Below are 18,288 nucleotides of genomic sequence, written 5' to 3'. Positions count from 1 at the left end.
ATGATGGTTTCAGTATTTATTGTTAATTTGACTTTCTTGACACTTGTTGGTTTGTATACTACTTCTGTTTCATTCGTGACTTTAGGAATATCTTTAATTCTGTTTTCTGTACACTCTTTTGTCTTACACTTTTCAACTAACAATTCCACGGGTAATTCTGCTATACTCTTCATTATTACCTTATCTTCTGGTTGTTCCTCTACTTCTTCCATTGTCTCCTTAGTTCAGTGCCGTGGCGTGGTACATTTGGGCCCCCCCCAAATCATTTTTTTGGGCCCTGTTTTTGTGGCATCACATTACAGGATATATATGCGTCACATTTTTTCTAAAGGCTAAAAACATCAAAAATAAGACATATAAGTATAGACAAACGTATATGTACGGATAATTATCAGAATAATGTTTGTTATATTATATTGGTAATACTTCAAAACCTGTAATAAATCACATATTCACAATTGTCACAGAAATGACTTGTGGCGAACTTTCATACTTGCAAATTTGTTGATTATCTCCTCATAATTTAATTTTCTTGCCACATCGTTCTCAATTGACAGCATCGCCAGAGAAGACAAGCGGTCATCAACCATTGTTGACCTATAAAAAGTGAAAAGAAATGCATAGAGCTACATCTATTATGTATAAAGTAGCAAGATTAAATATACTGACCTATGAAAAGTCTTAATCAATTTTAGCTTGCTGAAGCTACGTTCAGCACTTGCGACACTTACTGGTGAGGTAAGGATTATGCGTAACACAATGGCAAGATTTGGATAAGTTTCTTGCAGCTCTTCTTTATAAATGTAATTAAGAAAATCATGTGCAGATTTCATGTGAGTACTTTCTTTCTCCTGTACCACTATGACAAATCGTTTTAATTCCATTTCCAGATCATCCGAATCTATATCGCCAAGCTTTGCTTGCAAATTTTTGCAATATAAAGACAAAGAATTTTCTTTACAGATTTGAATAAGATTCTCAGAACGGTATAGGAAGTCATAGAGCTCTGTGATACTACTGACTTGTTCAAAACGCTCCTTTACTGATCCCATTGACATATCAAGGAGTGGTAAAAAGAAATCAACTTTAAACTTCTGTTCTAATTGGATGGTGTGAGCTTCATCGGCACACTCGTATGAATGAATCATCTTTTTTTGTCGGGAACGCACTTCTGGAAAAATTTTTGCAATGTCCAACACTTCTGCGATTTCTGATGCTTTCATGTGTGCGTCTGAAAATCCAGTTTCACGATATTGCTGAAGAAATGTATATGTGGCCTTTATTTCACTATCCAAGACATCAAGGGAAGTTGTAGAGGACTGCAGAAGCTTACTTGATTTGTTAATTTGGTATAAAACGTCATACCAAATAACGATTGACAATATGAATGGCCATGTCATCATATATTCCATCAGCGAACATACTTCTGTAGCTGTTGCGCCATCTCTCTTCTCTAGAGCATACACTTCCAATTTTTCTAATGCCTCTAATATCTCTTTCAGGTGATAGCGAAGAGGTTTCACACAGTTTATTCTACTTTCCCATCTGGTATCGGATTGAGGCTTGACAGAAATGGGTATACATGAATTTAAAATATGCCATCGAGCAGGAGATGATGAAAAGAGTGTATACAATCTTGAAAGAACTCCGAAAAAAGTAATTGCACTGTTGGATGACTTTGCACCGTCAACAATGACTAGATTAAGTGAATGGTTTGCACACGGAACATATAGAGCTTTGGGATTCATTTGAAGAAGCCTAGCTTGAACACCCTTTGCCTTTCCTTTCATGTTAGCACCGTTATCATAGGATTGGCCTCGACAGTCAAGAATATTTAATTCCCACTTTTTTGTCTGATCTAGAAAGGCATCCAAAAGCCCTTTTCCAGTGGTATCATCTACCTTGAGATATCCAAAGAAATTTTCAGAAATGTTGATACCTGTCCCAGGAATGCAAACTACTGATCGTAGGATTATGCTCATTTGTTCTTTATGTGAAACGTCTGGCGTACAATCCAAAATAATGGAAAAATATTTCGCTTTCTTTACTTTGGAAAGGTTTTCGGCTTCAATCTCCTTGGCTAACAATTCAATCAACTCATTCTGGGTATCATTGCTCAAATAATGTTCATTAGTTTCTTTCTTCTGAATCCGACGTAAAAGTTCATCGAGCACACTATCATACTTCGCCATCAATTCAAACAACCCAAGAAAGTTTCCATTGTTCTTGGAACCAATGACCTCTTGTGAACCACGGAATCCAAGATTCCTCGCAGAAAGAAATAGAGTGATGTCTAGTAATCGTTCCAATACTGCTCTCCAAAATTTTCGCTCTTTTTGAAGCAACTTGTATTGATGCTCATCAATGGTTGTTTGATTCATTATGCCTGCAATGTTGAATTTGGTAAAATATATAAATATTTATTATATTTAATGACAAAATTTTGTTTAAAACAGTTTACCTTTTCGTAATGTCATCCACTGTTCAAAGCACCTGAGATGTGTACTTCCTGTTTCATGATCATTCAGTTTTTTGGATAAACCTTCCCATGTGTTCGTCCCTTGTCGGAATGGTGAATCTGATATACCAAAAAGTTTGCAACAGAAGCAAAAAACTTTATTACTTTTCATAGAATACACAAGCCATGACCGTACAATAGTTTCTCCATTCTTCATCTGTCGTTTATAATAAGTCACTGAAAATCGTCGTCTTTCTTGATTGTGTGGAAAATCTATCTCAATTTGCTTTACACCACGTTCAACAATGTCACACCTCTGTGCATCAGAAACATTTTCTGGCCAATCAGAAGGATCATCACTGAGAAAAAGAAGTGGCAGTGTTGTGGCAGTTGGTATACACTCACAGATTGCCATATTAGAGTCTCCTTCAGCAGACAAACCAAAACAAGAAACAGAATCATTTTCTGCATTGGCTGTAACATCATTATTGGTTTCTGTTATTGCTACTGATTCACCATCAGCTTGAACTGCTGGTTTCAAAAATTGTGTAAGTTTGGGGTACTTAGTTATTACTTCCCTGGCTGCAGCTGCTTCTCTTCTCTTAGCTGCACCACTTTTCACTTTCTTCATTCCAATAATTAATACCTAAAAATAGAACAGATAGTTTATAAAATTTACTTTTAGGTCCTACTATAGTACTATACCTATTTAATTTATACAAATAAATTAAATGAAAAATAATAATGTCTCCTAAAAATAATAAACTTACCGGCTCAGCTGATTCAGCCACGCTCACTACGAATTTTGAATAATGACGATTGCGTTTCGGTTTAACCAACTACACACACATCATACAGTCAAATGAAGCAACTGACACGCAGAAATCAATATTTCAAATCGTATTTCAACTCACAATTTTTTATTACTATTCTAGAAAGTTATTAAAAAAATTAAAGAAAATACTTTTTAAAATATTATAAAATTTTAAAATGTTGTATTGCTGACGGCCCACCGGGAAATATTCCGGTGTGAAAACTCCATGTGAAATAGGAAAACTCATCTTTAAATAAACTGTTCATTATAATATAAATTTGTCAATCTAGTTTGTTTTATTTACATAATTTTTTGCATGCTATTTATGATATCATAATTTGTATTATAATTTTTATTGGTTTGTAACAATTCTATTTGTCGGTTAATATTTCTCTGTAATGTCTTCAAATTTTGATTTTATATTTATATCCAGAGTTTTAAATTGTTATTTAATCTTTTGAAAATGTAGTATGTTAACTACGAAACATGTCAAGATTAAAAAATTCCGTGTTTTTCATAAAAGTATGAGTAAAAATTTTAGAGTTAAGCTACTATATAGATACAGAAACTAAACAAGGATGTCCATTCTCATCAGTTGTTTTTTTTCACATTAAAATTGTCTTAGTAGCATTTATTTTATTTTATAGTTTGAATATAATTGATAATTATCTGTTAAAATAATAAAATGCCATAAAAAATTTTATCATTTTTTAAAAAACGGGCCCCTTATATCTCGTGGGCCCCCCCCAAATGGGGGGTTTGGGGGGCCTTTGCCACGGCACTGCCTTAGTTGGTTGTGTTTCTTCATTCATTTCTTCAATAAGTTTCTGTACCCTGGGTAGACTTCCTGATCCTCCTGTTTAGTATATATTGCTCTTACACTGTACCCTATCAGTTTTAAATGCCTAGGTATTGGCTGCTCAAGATTGTCCATGACTGCTGACTAGCCTAGATCCTCTAACGTTATCCCGACGGCAAAGAACTTCTTTTCGAATGGAAGACGTATCACGGATACAGCCACTCGCTTACTAATATTCCCAGTACGGATAGAGTTATAAAAACTTGGTGTACACCATTAATAATAAGCCCCTTCTCTTCAAGGTTATGTTTTGCCTTCTCTGATCTCATTACTATTTCGATCATAGACCCGTTTCGAATCATTTGAAACCCTTCTTGCTCTTTATCCACTCCGGCATCTTCAATTGCTGAAAGAATGTCATCTTGATCCATTTTTTTTCTAAGTTACTCAACAGGGTGTTTTTGAAGCTAGTAAACTCATTCGATTTAGATGCTGTTGCTTGAGTATAGCTTTTAACTTGGACATTACTGTCCGGAATGTTTCAAATTGGTGGACTTTTCAAAGCCATGTTTATTAAACATTAGATGTATAATTAACCTCTCAGTCACCCTAAAGACCAGTAGACCTATTAACACTCAAAACTTAGTGAAACTCAATCTCACCGACAACCCGTTGTAGGTTTAAGGTAAACCCTTAGTAATCACTGAGGGAGGCACGTAGACCTCACTAATGGTGTGAGGTCTACGTGCCTCCTCAGTATTTTACCTAAGATCAAGAATCAAGAACAGATTACTACACTTGATTTTAGTCATTACGTCGAGAAGCGATTTTTTTTTTCTTCTTTGCCATTATATATACATATATTTCATTTAATACGAATTACCATGTGGGTTAGTTTACAATATCAGAGGGGTTTTCCGTAATATAGTTACAGATTTACTGGATTGAAAAGTACGGGTTGGTTTTACAATATGAGGGGGATCGTAATAATTATTAGCAATACCTAAAATTTAGTATCATTGTAGATACAATGCTGTAAAGTTAATGAGATTTTCAAGATTACTTTGAAAAGTTTATAAGATTTCAAACCAATTTTTTTTTTTTTCAAAGTTTTAATATAAATTGGTCAAACCAAACTGACATAAAAATACTTGTAAATAAATTCCACACAAATCTTGCTTTTACAGGCAGAATAAGCTGGCAAAAAGCTATACAAAAGTTTTAACAAAGTGTTAAAAATTTCAAATATTAAAACCTGTGATCAAATTAAAAAGTGAAAATTATTAGACTTTTTTTTAAACTCAATATAACCTTCATTAAAAAAAAGGCAAAGTTGCAATTTTAGTTATAAAAAAGCGATATTATGGTAATATATTAAAATAAAATATCTCTTGCGCTCGCGCAATTACAAAATATAGTAATAAATCGAGCTATACAGTCGCATGTATATATATATATATATATATATATATATATATATATATATATATATATATATATATATATATATATATATATATATACATATATATAAATATGAAAACGTATTCATGTCCTCAATACATAATCGTGGCTTAAATAATAAAATAGTGGCGATTTTATTATTTAAGCCACGGGAGATCAAGAATTCGCCAGTGCGTATTCTTACTTGTTCCCTGAGCATGAGAGTCAAATTTTCTTTCCCAGATTTGTTTCCAGAGCAGTGTTTTGGGATATTTTTTATTGAAGATTTCATCATCATTCCTAGTTCTCTCAACTACATCTTTATAGAAAAGAAAGTTTGTGAAGGGATTTCGGGCTGTTGTTTCCGGTAAGGAAAAGCCATTGCGGGTATTTATTTTTAGCTAAATTTTGTAGAGGATAAGATAAGAAGTATTTTTGCAAAAAGTAGCCATGATGCACTTGTCTACTTTTTTCATTTGAAAAATTTGTTTAACTCTGATGGCCAAACATTAATTTTACGCATCAAGTATGCCAAGACCCCGTTTGTTGACAGGTAATTTTAGAATGTCTCTTTTTAAGGGTTTGGCGTATATGCTCTGCCAAAGGTAGGTTGAGATTTCCTTGTCAATTGTCTTGAGATCAAGATTTGAGATGGGAAACGCGTTTGCCACATACCACACGTTTGACAGTGCATGGGTGATTTCGATATTTGACAGATTTCGATATTTAATTTTTTGTTAAAACTTTGGTGTAGCGTTATGCCAGTTTATTCTGCTTGGTAAAGCAAGATTTGTGTGGATTTTAATTCCTAGTATTTTATGCCAGTTTGGTTTGACCAATTTATGTTAAAGTTTTTTTGTTTAAGAGCTCTTACAGTTTTCTCTTATCTGATGTAGTTAAAGCCTCCAAGAGCTATAACCTTAGTTTTTTTTAAGTTAATATTTGAGTCAGAGGCATGTCTAAAGCTATCAAGGATCATAAAAACTTCTTCAATCGCCTTTGCACTGCGAACAAACATAGTGGTGTTGTCTGCATACTGCATTTCTTTTAGGTATGTTTTGGTGCCTGGCAAGGGAACGCCTTCAATAAGTTTCCACCGCCAGGTAGTAGGGCATGAGAGATATTGGGTTTCCTTGATGTACATCTTTCTCTATTTTGAATGGTTTGCTCATATAGCGATTGTTCATGACAATTGATTGAGTGTTCTTCATGGTTTTTTTATCACGTTTATGTTGTTTTGGCCTAAGTTAAATTTTTCAAGGAGTTTAAAAAGGAAGTTTTGGTCTATTTTGTCAAAAGGTTTTTCCTGATTAGTAGTGATAGCTTTTGATATTTTTTTCGTTGGTTTAGTGAGTTATATCTCTTGCAAGAAGTATATTTGAAAAAATGTTTCTAACTGGTACTGAGCTCGTTTGTGCCGGCCTATGTAAAATATTTAGGATTTTCGAAAGTCTTAATGCAAGCGCTTTTTAGACAATTTTGAAGTCGGCGCATGGCAGAGAAGGGCGCCAATTTTATAGTAAAGTTCGGTCCCTATCTTTCGGTTAAAGGCGTTTGAGTGCTATTTTTTGTGTTAACTCGCTGTTTTCATTGAAGATGTTTCCATTAAAAAGAGTAGTAAACTCCTCGCCGTTAATGTCCCAATATTCTTGATAGAATTTAATTGGGATGCCGTCAACTCCTGGGGTTTTGCCCTTGTTTAATGATTTGGCGCCATTGTTCAGCTCTTCGTTACTAAATTTTATGTTTAAGAAAGCGTTCTACTCGTCGCTTAAGAAATTAGCAATTTTTTCAATAAAATCATTTTGTTTTTCTTGACTTAAATGTTCTTTTTTGTACAGGTTTGTTGTAAAGCTTTCTTATTGACATACGGATTTTTTTTGGTTCAGTTAGTAGGTCATCCGCATCCTGTATAGTTTTCATAATTTTATTATTGATGATCTTTTTCCATTTAGAAAAGCGCTTTAGAAGGTTTTTTGGCCTTTATATTTTAAATTTAGTTTAAATTTTTAATTTTTTTGTTTTCCAAAATTTCTCTCTAAAAGTTTGGTCGCCTAATAAATTTGTATTGAGATTCCAGTATCCTGGTCCTCTCTCGTTGCTTATTTCTAATTTTATTTCACATGTTACTGCTTTATGGTCGCCTAAAGTGTTTTTCAAAGTCAAGCGTTTGCAATATAAGATAAGGTCATTCGATGCATATATGCGGTCTATTCGACTTTTAAAAGAATTGTTCTCCTTTACGTAAGTAAAGGCCATCTCATGCGAAAATGACGGTCTAAACACGTCATTTATTTTATGGTTTTCTTTAAATAGATTTAAATTTTTAACACCTATTTTATGGTTAATATTTAGGGAATCTCCACCTTCCCTGTCTCTGCTTGGATTTTCAACCATGTTAAAGTCACCTAGCAGAATTAATAAGTCGTAAGAGCGCGCATGTTTGTTTAAGTTTTTAATAAAATGTTCTTTATTACTATTGATATTTGGTGCGTAAACATTAATTATTCTTATTTTTATGTTTTTAATAGTTACAGTGGTAACAAGATTTCTACCTTTCTTATCTTGGATAATTTGTTTTATTTTTGTTTCTCTTTTAAGAAGAATAGCTACGCCGCATTCGCGTCGTTGCGATGGTCGTGTTTTTCCTCTGCTTTCTTTTTGCCCGGTGCATCGAAAGAGTATTGCTTTCGCTTGTTGCTTTTCGTGTCTTCTTTTCAATTTTCGTAGTTTTCGTTTTGCAGTATTTCTTTTGTTGCATCGTCTTCCTCCATTTTTATTTCCGTCGTTTTTTGCCCGTCGTTTCTTTGGTTCTTCTCTTACTTGATCGTTTGTATTTTTATTTCTTCATTTATGTTTATTTTAACTATTTTTTTGAGAGGTGTTTTTTCCTCTATGTTTCGCTTGGGTGTTTCAACAACTGCTGGAGGTTCAACTGCTAAAACGTCTTCAGGAGTTGTTGTTGTTGCAACAGGTTTAATTGCTTCACTCTCTACGTTTTCGACAGCCTGTCCCGTATACATTGTTCGTTCAGGGTGTCCGAGGACGTTCAACATTTTGGGAATCGGAGCCAGCATGTCCTCCAGAACTGCAACCAGGATGCCACTGTAGAATTCCCTACCTTTGGCAGTTCTCCTCATTACAGGTCGTGTTAACACATGCCTTCCATACCCCCGTTCCTCAAATACTCAAATACCAGTGGTTTACGGTAGGGACTTGACTTGGTGAAAACGTGGTGAAACTTCAAAATACCAAGGCCCATTTCGAGGAGTATAAGTTTCGCATCTTCCGTCTTCATTACGATCTCGAGGACAGAGTTACGATGGATAAACTGTAACCCTTCCAAGTACTCGTCGATGTTTCGTTTTTCGAGTGCATTTAACACATCATTAATGTTCATTCGTGTTTGAACTGGACTCAGAAGGGTTCTGTTGAGGGGTTTTTTATTGTTAGTAGTATTTTGCTGTGCAGCATTTGCATAGTTTTTCTTTGGTAACGTGTTAGCTTTTTGAATTTTTTTTATTTCGACATCGCTCTCTATCTCATCGTCATCGCTCGTATCTAAGTCAATCTTTGCAATCGTCGCTCCACTTGCAACAGCATTCATTTTCATTAATAGAATCATTGTTTCGTGTTCTAGAACTTCATTCGATTTTTTTTCATCGATGATGTTTTGATTGTTAGTTTTGAAAAAAACTGTTTTAATCTTTTCTTCGGACGCCATCTTTTTTTAACTCTGAAAAATCGCTTGTGAAAACACTCCGATCGCCTACCTTATTACACAGGGACTAGTTTGAAGTCAATACACTCGGTGGGGTAAATTGGAATGTAACGTTTTTAGTATCTGAAGACTCATAACCACCCTTCTTTTTTTATCAGCATTTTTTAAAGAATTGATGATTGTGGTGTTACTTTTTGTTGGTTTTATCGCTGAACAAAACTCTCTCGGAACATTAAAACTTTCGCATTGTCGACATAAAATTTATTTTCTGGCAAAGTTTAACAATATTCTTGAACCATTGATCTCATCAAATATGAGGAATTTCGTTTGCTAAAACTTTAAGAATCACTCGGAACAATCGTCTACCACCTTTAATAGAATTGTCAAAATAGTAGGTAGAAAGTTTAACTGTAAAATCTTTTTGAATATACGGCTGTAATTTCTCAAGTAAATGATCATCTTCTATGGTCGGAAACACTTGATCGTAAAAAGGAATCCGTAATCGTCTCTTTTTCTAAAAAAAACTGGCATTTTACACTCAGACACGAAAAGTTCGTGTCGAGACATGGCCTCCGCATCTTTAACCGTTTTAAATACGGCAATCCAACTGCCTTCATGTCGGTAGGTGAGGCTTTCGACTTTATTTCGCCCAACTTTGTCCTGATTTTGTTAACTTATTTCTTTTGCACGACAATTGATAAATTATAAATATTAGATTGACGAGGATCCATATAAACACGAAACTCAACGACTCGATCGCTAATCACATATTACGATCCGCACACTTTCGCGTAAGACGACATCATACAACAACTTCCGATCGATATTCGATAACTACCGCTTGATAAAATTTGATCCAGATATTCGTAGACAAAAATCACATGGATTAAAAGTTTCAGTATGTGATGTTTTAGTAGTGACCTCATTCTCAAAATAAGCAAGCTGTTCACTTCCCTACTTTATTAATTGTGGCTTTAAAAATTTGAGCGCAACTTAGCACTTTTGATTAACGTTTCCCATCGCAGCTACAACAGTTCGATCTCCAACTCTTTGATCAAGTTGCACACTCTCTCCTACATTATTATTGAATTGGTGAACGCAAAGTAAAATAAAGCAATATGGCTTCAAATGCATTGCGTAGTCACAAGATTTCGCCTACGAACATACCACGGTGAACACACCCATTCTCGTCCGATCACGGAAATAAAGTACCGTCGGGCCAGGCTAGTGCTTGGGAGGGGGATCGCCTAGAAACTCTTGGTGCCTTAGACTTTTTTGTTTTTCGTATTTAAAGACGTATGTTAACCTTTTGCTATGTTAAATATTTATTTAAAAAGTTTGTATGGTCTTCATTTATGTTTTTGAATGTGCTTAAAGACGTCAAAATCTCTCTGTTCACTAACCATTGTTTCAAATTTTTTTTAGTTTGATTAAAGCTCGCTAACTACCAATACTGTCGTTTCAAATCACTAATCAATAAAGTGTGATTTGTGAATTTGTGTACACTTCGCTCCCACTAGTGGTCAAACATCAAATAGAAGTACTAGAAGTATCGTTTGCTACGTAGAACATTACAAAACAATATAAAAAACTTTGTTACTAGCTCAACATTCATATACCAAGATTCATATACCAAGAACATTCATATACCAACATTCATATACCAAGAAAGTTAGCTCAAAAATGAGGCCGTTGACTATCGACTCGGCCAGTGCGAATATAACGGTGAGAAAACATTTTTTGGATCAGTATGTGCGTACCCACTCTCGAAACCCCAAAAGAGCAAAAATTTGCGTCATTATCTATTGATGCTTACCTTTTTTTTTTTTTAACAATATAAATATATTTCTTGAAGTACAATTTGGGCAGTTTACAATTTTATTTGGGAATTTCGCAATCATAAATTCTCAAAATATATAATGAAACCATATAACATAAATTAAGAAAAATAGGAGGATTTTACAATAAAAGGGTGGTTTACAGATAGGTTTTTTATTTTAAAAACATTTCGTGCTTATAAAATATGTTGTGGCGATTAACCCACGATCTTATAAAATAAACACACAGCCTTTGTCATCACCGGACGACTAGGGTCATGCAATCGTAATATTCTAGCAATATGGTTCTTTTTTTTTCCCTTAATTTTAATGAAGACCTACAGTTCTCCGTCATCTAAACAGTGAACGTTAGTTCTCTATTATTACTACATCATATTGCGTTGTTAACTGAAAATATTTTGTAAAACTTTTTAACATTGTTTTCTCTTAAATATTTGTTATATTTATTTTTCCATATATATTTAATTTGTCTTAATACGTTTTCTAGAAATCTCGTGGAGTTTATGTTATGGTTTTTTTTCAGTTTCAAATATCTACTTTTCCATAGTTCTGATGTAATAACATTGGTTAAAGTTAATATGATTTTGGCTTTTTCGTTTTTTTCGGGAGTTCTTCAATGTTTATTTAAAAAATAGCATGCACAGAGTTGAAAGGTTTTAAAGGAAGCAACCTTTCATAAATAAATTTTTTTTTCCATACCGCTTGGGCTTTATTTCAAAAAAGAAAGGGATTTAAAGTGTGTTCATTACGGTCACACGTTTTGCATTTTGAGTTGCAGTGGTACTGTCCACGTTTCGTGCCCATCTATTTAATTTATTTTTAAATTAGCAGCGAATCCGTTAATAATCGTCAAAGTGTATTTTTACTTGTACCCAGTGCATGCGAGTTGAAATATCTCTCCTAAATTTTTTTCCACGGAAGCTCTTTTTGAAATATAACATTCCAGGAAAGTATAGTCAGTTTTAAGGCTCTATTTTGTGTTTGAATAAAAATAAGGACATCAATGTTTTTTTATAATTTTATTAGCAATTTGGAAAATTTTCATATCGTTTTTAATTATATCAACTGCGTCTTTATAATAAAAGGAAAGGTTGTTTATAGATTTGAGACTGTTGTTTCCTGTCATATATAGCCATTAAGAGTATTATATTTTAACAAGGAAAGTAAGGAAATAAGATAAAGAGTATTTTTGCAAATAATAACTCTCGTGTGGATTTTCTAATTTTTTCATTTGCAAAATATGTTTCCGTCTTAATGCAAGGCATTGCTTTTGAGCATCTAAAATGCCGAACCCTTCTTTATCAATAGGTAGTTTAAGAATGTCTCTTTTTAGAGGTTCCGCATTCAAACTTTGCCTAAAGTAAACCGAAATTTCTTTGTTGATTTATTTTTCATCAATTTTTGTTATGGAAAAAACGTTTTCTGCAAACATCACCTTTAAAAATGCAAGAGTATTAACTATAATTCTTTTGCATTTTAAAGACACGTTTCTGTATTTGAAATTTTTTAATTTTTTCTTAAAAGTTTTAATTACTTTGTTCCAGTTTAATCTTGCCGCATACGCAAGTTCGCAATGGTAAGTTATTTCTAAAATTTTAATACCAGTTGAATTGGACCAAATAATTTTTTTTTTCTGAAGGTGTTTTTGTTAGCGATATAATTAAAACCTATTAGGGTGAATGCTTCAGTTTTGTTTTTGGTAATGTTGGAGCCTGAACTTCTTCAAATATATCTGGTATTTTAAAAGTTTCTTTTATTGATGCCTGACTCCTTACACTCAGGGAGGTGTCATCAGCATATTGCAAAGCTTTTAAGTTGGATTTTATCCCTGACAGAGGAATGCCGGCCACGAATCAGTTGATTTTTAACTCGAGGGCCAGTACTTCCGGCGCCAGGCAATACAACATGAGTGAGATGGGGTCATCTTGACGAACACCTCTTCTAACTTTTAGCAGTTTACTCATGTAACCCTTGTTAACTTTAATTGATTGATTTTCTTCCATTGTTTGTTTTGTTGCATTAATAAAATTTCCATCTAAATTTTACTTTTCTAATATTTTGAATAAAAAATCTCAATCAATTTTGTCGAAAGTCTTTGGCTGATCAATTGTCAGCAAATCGCTTTCGCTGCTTATTTCGTTAGTATGTGGATGACTTCTCTTACAAGAAACAAGTTTCTTATCGCAGCTACAACAGAACGAATTCCAACTCTTTGATCAAGTTGCACGCTCTCTCCTACATTATCAGTGACTTGGTGAACGCAAGTAAACTCCAAGTTGGCTTTAAAAGCATTGCAAAGTCATAAGCTTTCGCCTCCTACCATACCACGGTGAACACACCCGTTCTCGTCCGATCACGGAAGTTAAGCGCTTTCGGGCCAGGGTAGTACTTGGATAGGGTTTCGCTTGGGTACTTCTGGTGCCGTAGGGGTAATTCCATGTCGAACCAACAAGTCAAAATAACCCACCATCTCAGAAATACTTGATTTTTGGCACAAATGAAGTTAATAGTGTCGTTAGGAATAATTAAAAATAATTTGGAGCCAATTTCATTATTTTAAGAGTCATGGGTCTTTGAAGTTTACGATTTTTTTCATTTTTTTATTCTCCGCGCTATTAGCAACGTCTATAACAACACCAAAATGTTAAAGTATACACAATTACATTTAGCATACGTTTGCAAAATTTAATAGGTATAGAAACTTTTGTAGAAAGAAATCAAAAATTATTATTTAAAGTTATTAGATCTTATAGTTGATTAAAAACTTTAAAATGCAAACCGTGTTTTCAACAATAAATTTTTAGTAAACATGTTTAATTTACGATAAATTGCAGAAAAGGTATTGATCTATTCATTTTAAATCTTTACAATAACAGTTTCTATATAAATACCTGTAAGAGGCAAAAAAAATTTCACTGTTTTTTAATGCACACATCTATTTTATTGTTTTATTTTTGCAATTTTATTTTTGCATTTTTTTTTTACCGTTTTGGTTATAATCTCCATAAAGAGATTATAACTAAAATAATTTTTTACAAAAAAGTATTAATTTCTCACATAAGTAATATTATTAATACTCAAATGTTAAAACCAACTGCTCCATTTAATTAATTAAACAAGAAACCAGAAATTCATTCTTACTCTAAACTAAATAAGTGTAATCATAGCTAGGATTACACTTATTTATTTTAAAATAAAACTGTATTTCTGGTTTCTTCTTTAATTGATTAAATGGAGCAGTTGGTTTTAACATTTGAGTTTTGATTATAACACTCATGTGAGAAAATATTATTTATTAAATGTTGGTTTAAGAAAAACAAAATATTGAAATTAAATAATTTTATAATAGCTGGAACATCACAATGCTCATTTGGATTAATTTTAAAATCAAATTGTCACAAGTTCACGTTTACAAACCACATTGGAATAAACTTTTATCAAGATTTAGCTGCAGATGAGCAAAATTTAGTTGTGCTAAGGTCGGGTGTTTTTCCTATTTTGATTATTGACTTATGTTTTCATCATCAAAAGTTCAATCTTTAGAAGTTCCCTGTGTTTCAGAATAAATGCTGTGATCCGCTGTTAGTTCACAAAAGACCGTGTAAAGGTTTGTAAAGCTTGTCATAATTTTTTTTTATAAATGTTACTGTCATAGTTTTATATTCTTTATGTTTATTAATACTAGGCACATTTTATTTGGTTAAGTTATATCTTTAAGTTTAGCATCTCTCACAGTAGTCACGTTAAAAACCGTAACTTTAAACAACAGGTTCCATATTGTACCTGGTCAAAAAGTTTGTACAAATTGCTTAGTCAAATTTAATCTTCCACCGAAATTAATACTGATAACATTGATATTGCTGATGATTACACAAATGAAAGTATAAGTAAAGAAAACGTATTTACGTTCAGCAAGAGACTGATATAAATAAAAGCAGACAAGAACTTTCCGATTGTCTTAGTATAATTGGTGTCTCACCAATCAAGCTTCACGGAAAGCCATTTGCAAATCGTATGAGTATTGGGAAAAAAAAAATTAAAACTACAACAATTTTCAAGGAAAAGTTGAAGTTTTCGATAATGAATATATTCTTGATTTAAAAAAAAAAATTGTTCAGTTCAAAAAAGTTTTAGTTTTGATAAAAGATAAACTTGAAAAATGTTGTTCATTTAGGGCCAAAATTCAAGTATTGAATTTGTGCCCACAAGAATGGTCAATTTAAGCAGCTAGTGAGTATCTTGGTGTTTCAAAGTATCTAATAATAAAATCTAAATCTGTTGCAAAAAGGGAAGGAATTCTTGCAGTTCCACAAACTAAGCGAGGTAAAACTCTGCCTGATCAAATGAATACTTTAGTGAAAAATTTATATCAAGATGGTAAAAACTCTCGCCAGATGCCTTGTCAAAAAGATTTTTTAAGTGTTAGTTGGAAAGTCCATATGCATAAGCGACTACTTTTATCAAACTGAAAAGAGTTATTGTCTCATTTAAAATTCTATATCCACATGTAAAGTTACGTTTTACCAAGTCTTGTATTTTAAGACCTAAATGGTGTGTTTTGCCAAACTCATCAGGAACCCATTCTGTGTGCGTTTATACATCTAAATTAGAAGAAAAGCTATTCGAAATTGAGAAAGAAGACACTATCGAATTTAACCAATGGGTTACTACTAATAGATCAAATTTAATTATACAGCTTGTTAGCATACCAGGTTATGTAAATATGATGATGGAAAAACCAGTCAAGCTAACAGCCCATTCATATATTTCTAAATGCCAATCTAAATATTTAAAAATCTTAAAAAAGAACTGCCATCAAATAGTACAATAATTCTAGGAGATTTTGCAGAAAACTATAGTTTTGTTGTGCAGGATAAAGTGCAAGGTTTCCATTGGAATAATCTTCAGTGCACACTTCATCCAGTAGTTGTGTACTTAAAAGAAAATCAAAGTGTTGCATTCCACTTCATATTGCGTTATATCAGATGATTGCAATCATGATGTACCAATGGTTTACGAGGTACAAAAATCAATTATCAATAAGCTGAAGCAAAAGAAAATGTTACTAAGTTTTGAATTTCAAACTAGCATAACTTCTTAAATAATCCGATTTGTTTAAAACAACTTTGGGAATTCTTTTTAGCGTAGTTAAGTATCTTTGTTGCAAAAATTAAGTAAATTAGAGATGTGGGTTATTTTTTTGAATTTTTGTTGTTGTTTTGACACGGAATTACCCGTAGGCTTTTTTAGATTTTCGTATTTGAAGACTTATCTTAACCTATTGCTATGTTTAATTATTCATTTAAAAAGTTTACAAAGCCTTCATTTATGTTTTTATATGTGTTTAAAGACGTCAAGATCTCTCTGTTCACTTACCATTGTTTCATTTGTTTTTAGTTTCATTGAAGCTCACAAACTACCAATACTGTCGTTTCAAATCACTAATAAAGAAAGTGTTATTTGTGGATATGTGTACACTTCGCTCCCTCTAATGGTCAAACATCAAATAGAAGTATTAGAAGTATCGTTTGCTACGTAGAGCATTACAAAACAATATAGAAAACTTTGTTATAACCTCAACCGTTTTTATACAAGGAAAGTTGGCTCGAAAATAAGGCCGGTGACCATCGACTTGGCTAGTGCTAATATGACAGTGAGTTGACTTTTTTTGGTTTAGCATACGTTAAACCACTCCCAAAACCCCGAAAGAACAAAAATTTGCGTCAATATTTATTGATACCTACCTTATTTTTATTTTTTATTTTATTTATTTTTTTAAGAAGATAACAATGAATATATTTCAATAAAACTGACTATACAATACGGGATCAATATTTTCATCTTTTGGGTGGGTTTTTTTGTAATATATATATATAAACATAATATTTAAATATCTTTAAATAAAATTAAGAAAATTAAGTCTTGCCATATTGCTTCTCATATAAATAATACTATTTTCATAAAACAAAAACTTTGTTTTATAACTCAGACAATAAGTGTAAGTAATGAAAACGTTATCCTTTTTTAGGGATACTTATAGTTCCCTATTTAAACATCAAAAACCTAAGTTGTTTAGAAGAAAATTAAAATATATTTATAACTCAGCAATTAAAGGGCGCATGTGCTGAAAAAGTTATTTACAAATATTTTACTTTTTTATATCGTTTATTTTTAAACCATTTTAAAATATATAAAGATATATATACATGTCCTTCGCACCAAATGGTTACCCAGGACATTCTCATGAATCGTTTTTATATAATAAAACATCGTGGGTATTAATCCACGACTTTAAAAAAAGGACGCTCAACATTCGCCCTCACAAGACGGCTAGGGTCATGTCCGTTATCGTTTTAACTATGTTTATAGGCCCATAATTTATTTCGAAAAAATTTGTTTTTTGTTTTCAGGACCTACAATTCTCCATTTTTTCAAATAGCGAATGTTAAGTCCTGATTATTATTTACGCTAATTGGATTATTGACTGAAAACATTTTGTGAAATTTTTCAATGTTGTTTCCCTTAAGTATTTATTATACTGCATTGTCCAGATATATTTAATTTCCTTTAATATATTTCCAAATTTTTTTCGAATGTATATTTTTGTTTTCTATTAATTTAGAGTTTCTATATTTCCACCACTCTATTGTAGTAAGATGTATTAAAGTGTTTATTATTTTTGCTTTATTGTCTTTTTTTGGAAGCTCCTCAATGTTTATAGAAAAAATTGCATGCACCGAATTAAGCGGCTTTTCAGAGAGAAGTTTCTCATAAATTATTCTAATTTGTTTCCAGACAGCTCTGGCCTTGCTGCAAAGAATAAATGGGTGGAGAGTGTCTTCCGCTCGGTTACAAGTTTTACAGTTGCAGTTGCCGTGGAATAGTCCACGTTTAGTTCTCCAAGAGTTTGTTGTTTCTAGTGTTGGAAGGGAGTTTGTAAGAATACGCCTGTGCGTATTTTTACTAGTTCCCTGAGCATATTTCAAAATTTCTTTTTCAGATTTTGATCCAGGCTAATGTCTTTTGGAATTTTGCCTCCCACCTCAATTGTATTAATTTTCAGCATAAATTCTCTTTTTGTTGCATAAAAGAGGTATAAATATTTTTTGGTGTTTTATGGATAATTTTGAAGATATCATCATAGCCTCTAATTTTTTCTATTACGTCTTTGTAATAGAAAGGTGAGTTGCTTAAAGATTTTGGGTTGTTATTAGC

The 18,288-nt window shown here is 32.6% G+C and overlaps 1 protein-coding gene and 1 pseudogene across 1 annotated transcript; one reads left to right on the top strand and one right to left on the bottom strand.

The window, feature by feature from the left end:
* Positions 1 to 298: 298 nt before the first annotated feature.
* LOC136075428 (zinc finger MYM-type protein 1-like) lies at positions 299 to 3,473 on the bottom strand. Its single transcript, XM_065788564.1, has 4 exons — positions 3,229 to 3,473; positions 2,462 to 3,104; positions 670 to 2,386; positions 299 to 597 (listed from the first exon to the last, which is right to left on the bottom strand). The coding sequence occupies exons 2-4, from the start codon at positions 3,087 to 3,089 to the stop codon at positions 462 to 464; spliced, it is 2,481 nt and encodes an 826-aa protein (XP_065644636.1). The 5' UTR covers positions 3,090 to 3,104; positions 3,229 to 3,473; the 3' UTR covers positions 299 to 461.
* Positions 3,474 to 13,384: 9,911 nt separating this feature from the next.
* Positions 13,385 to 13,503, top strand: LOC136075632 (5S ribosomal RNA; annotated as a pseudogene).
* The last annotated feature ends 4,785 nt before the right edge of the window (positions 13,504 to 18,288 follow it).

The sequence above is a fragment of the Hydra vulgaris genome, chromosome 01 (genome assembly GCF_038396675.1).
Source record: "Hydra vulgaris chromosome 01, alternate assembly HydraT2T_AEP".
NCBI classification, from domain to species: domain Eukaryota; kingdom Metazoa; phylum Cnidaria; class Hydrozoa; order Anthoathecata; family Hydridae; genus Hydra; species Hydra vulgaris.
The sequence above is the reverse complement of the archived record's forward strand: the minus strand, read 5'-3'. Positions and strand labels throughout refer to the sequence as shown.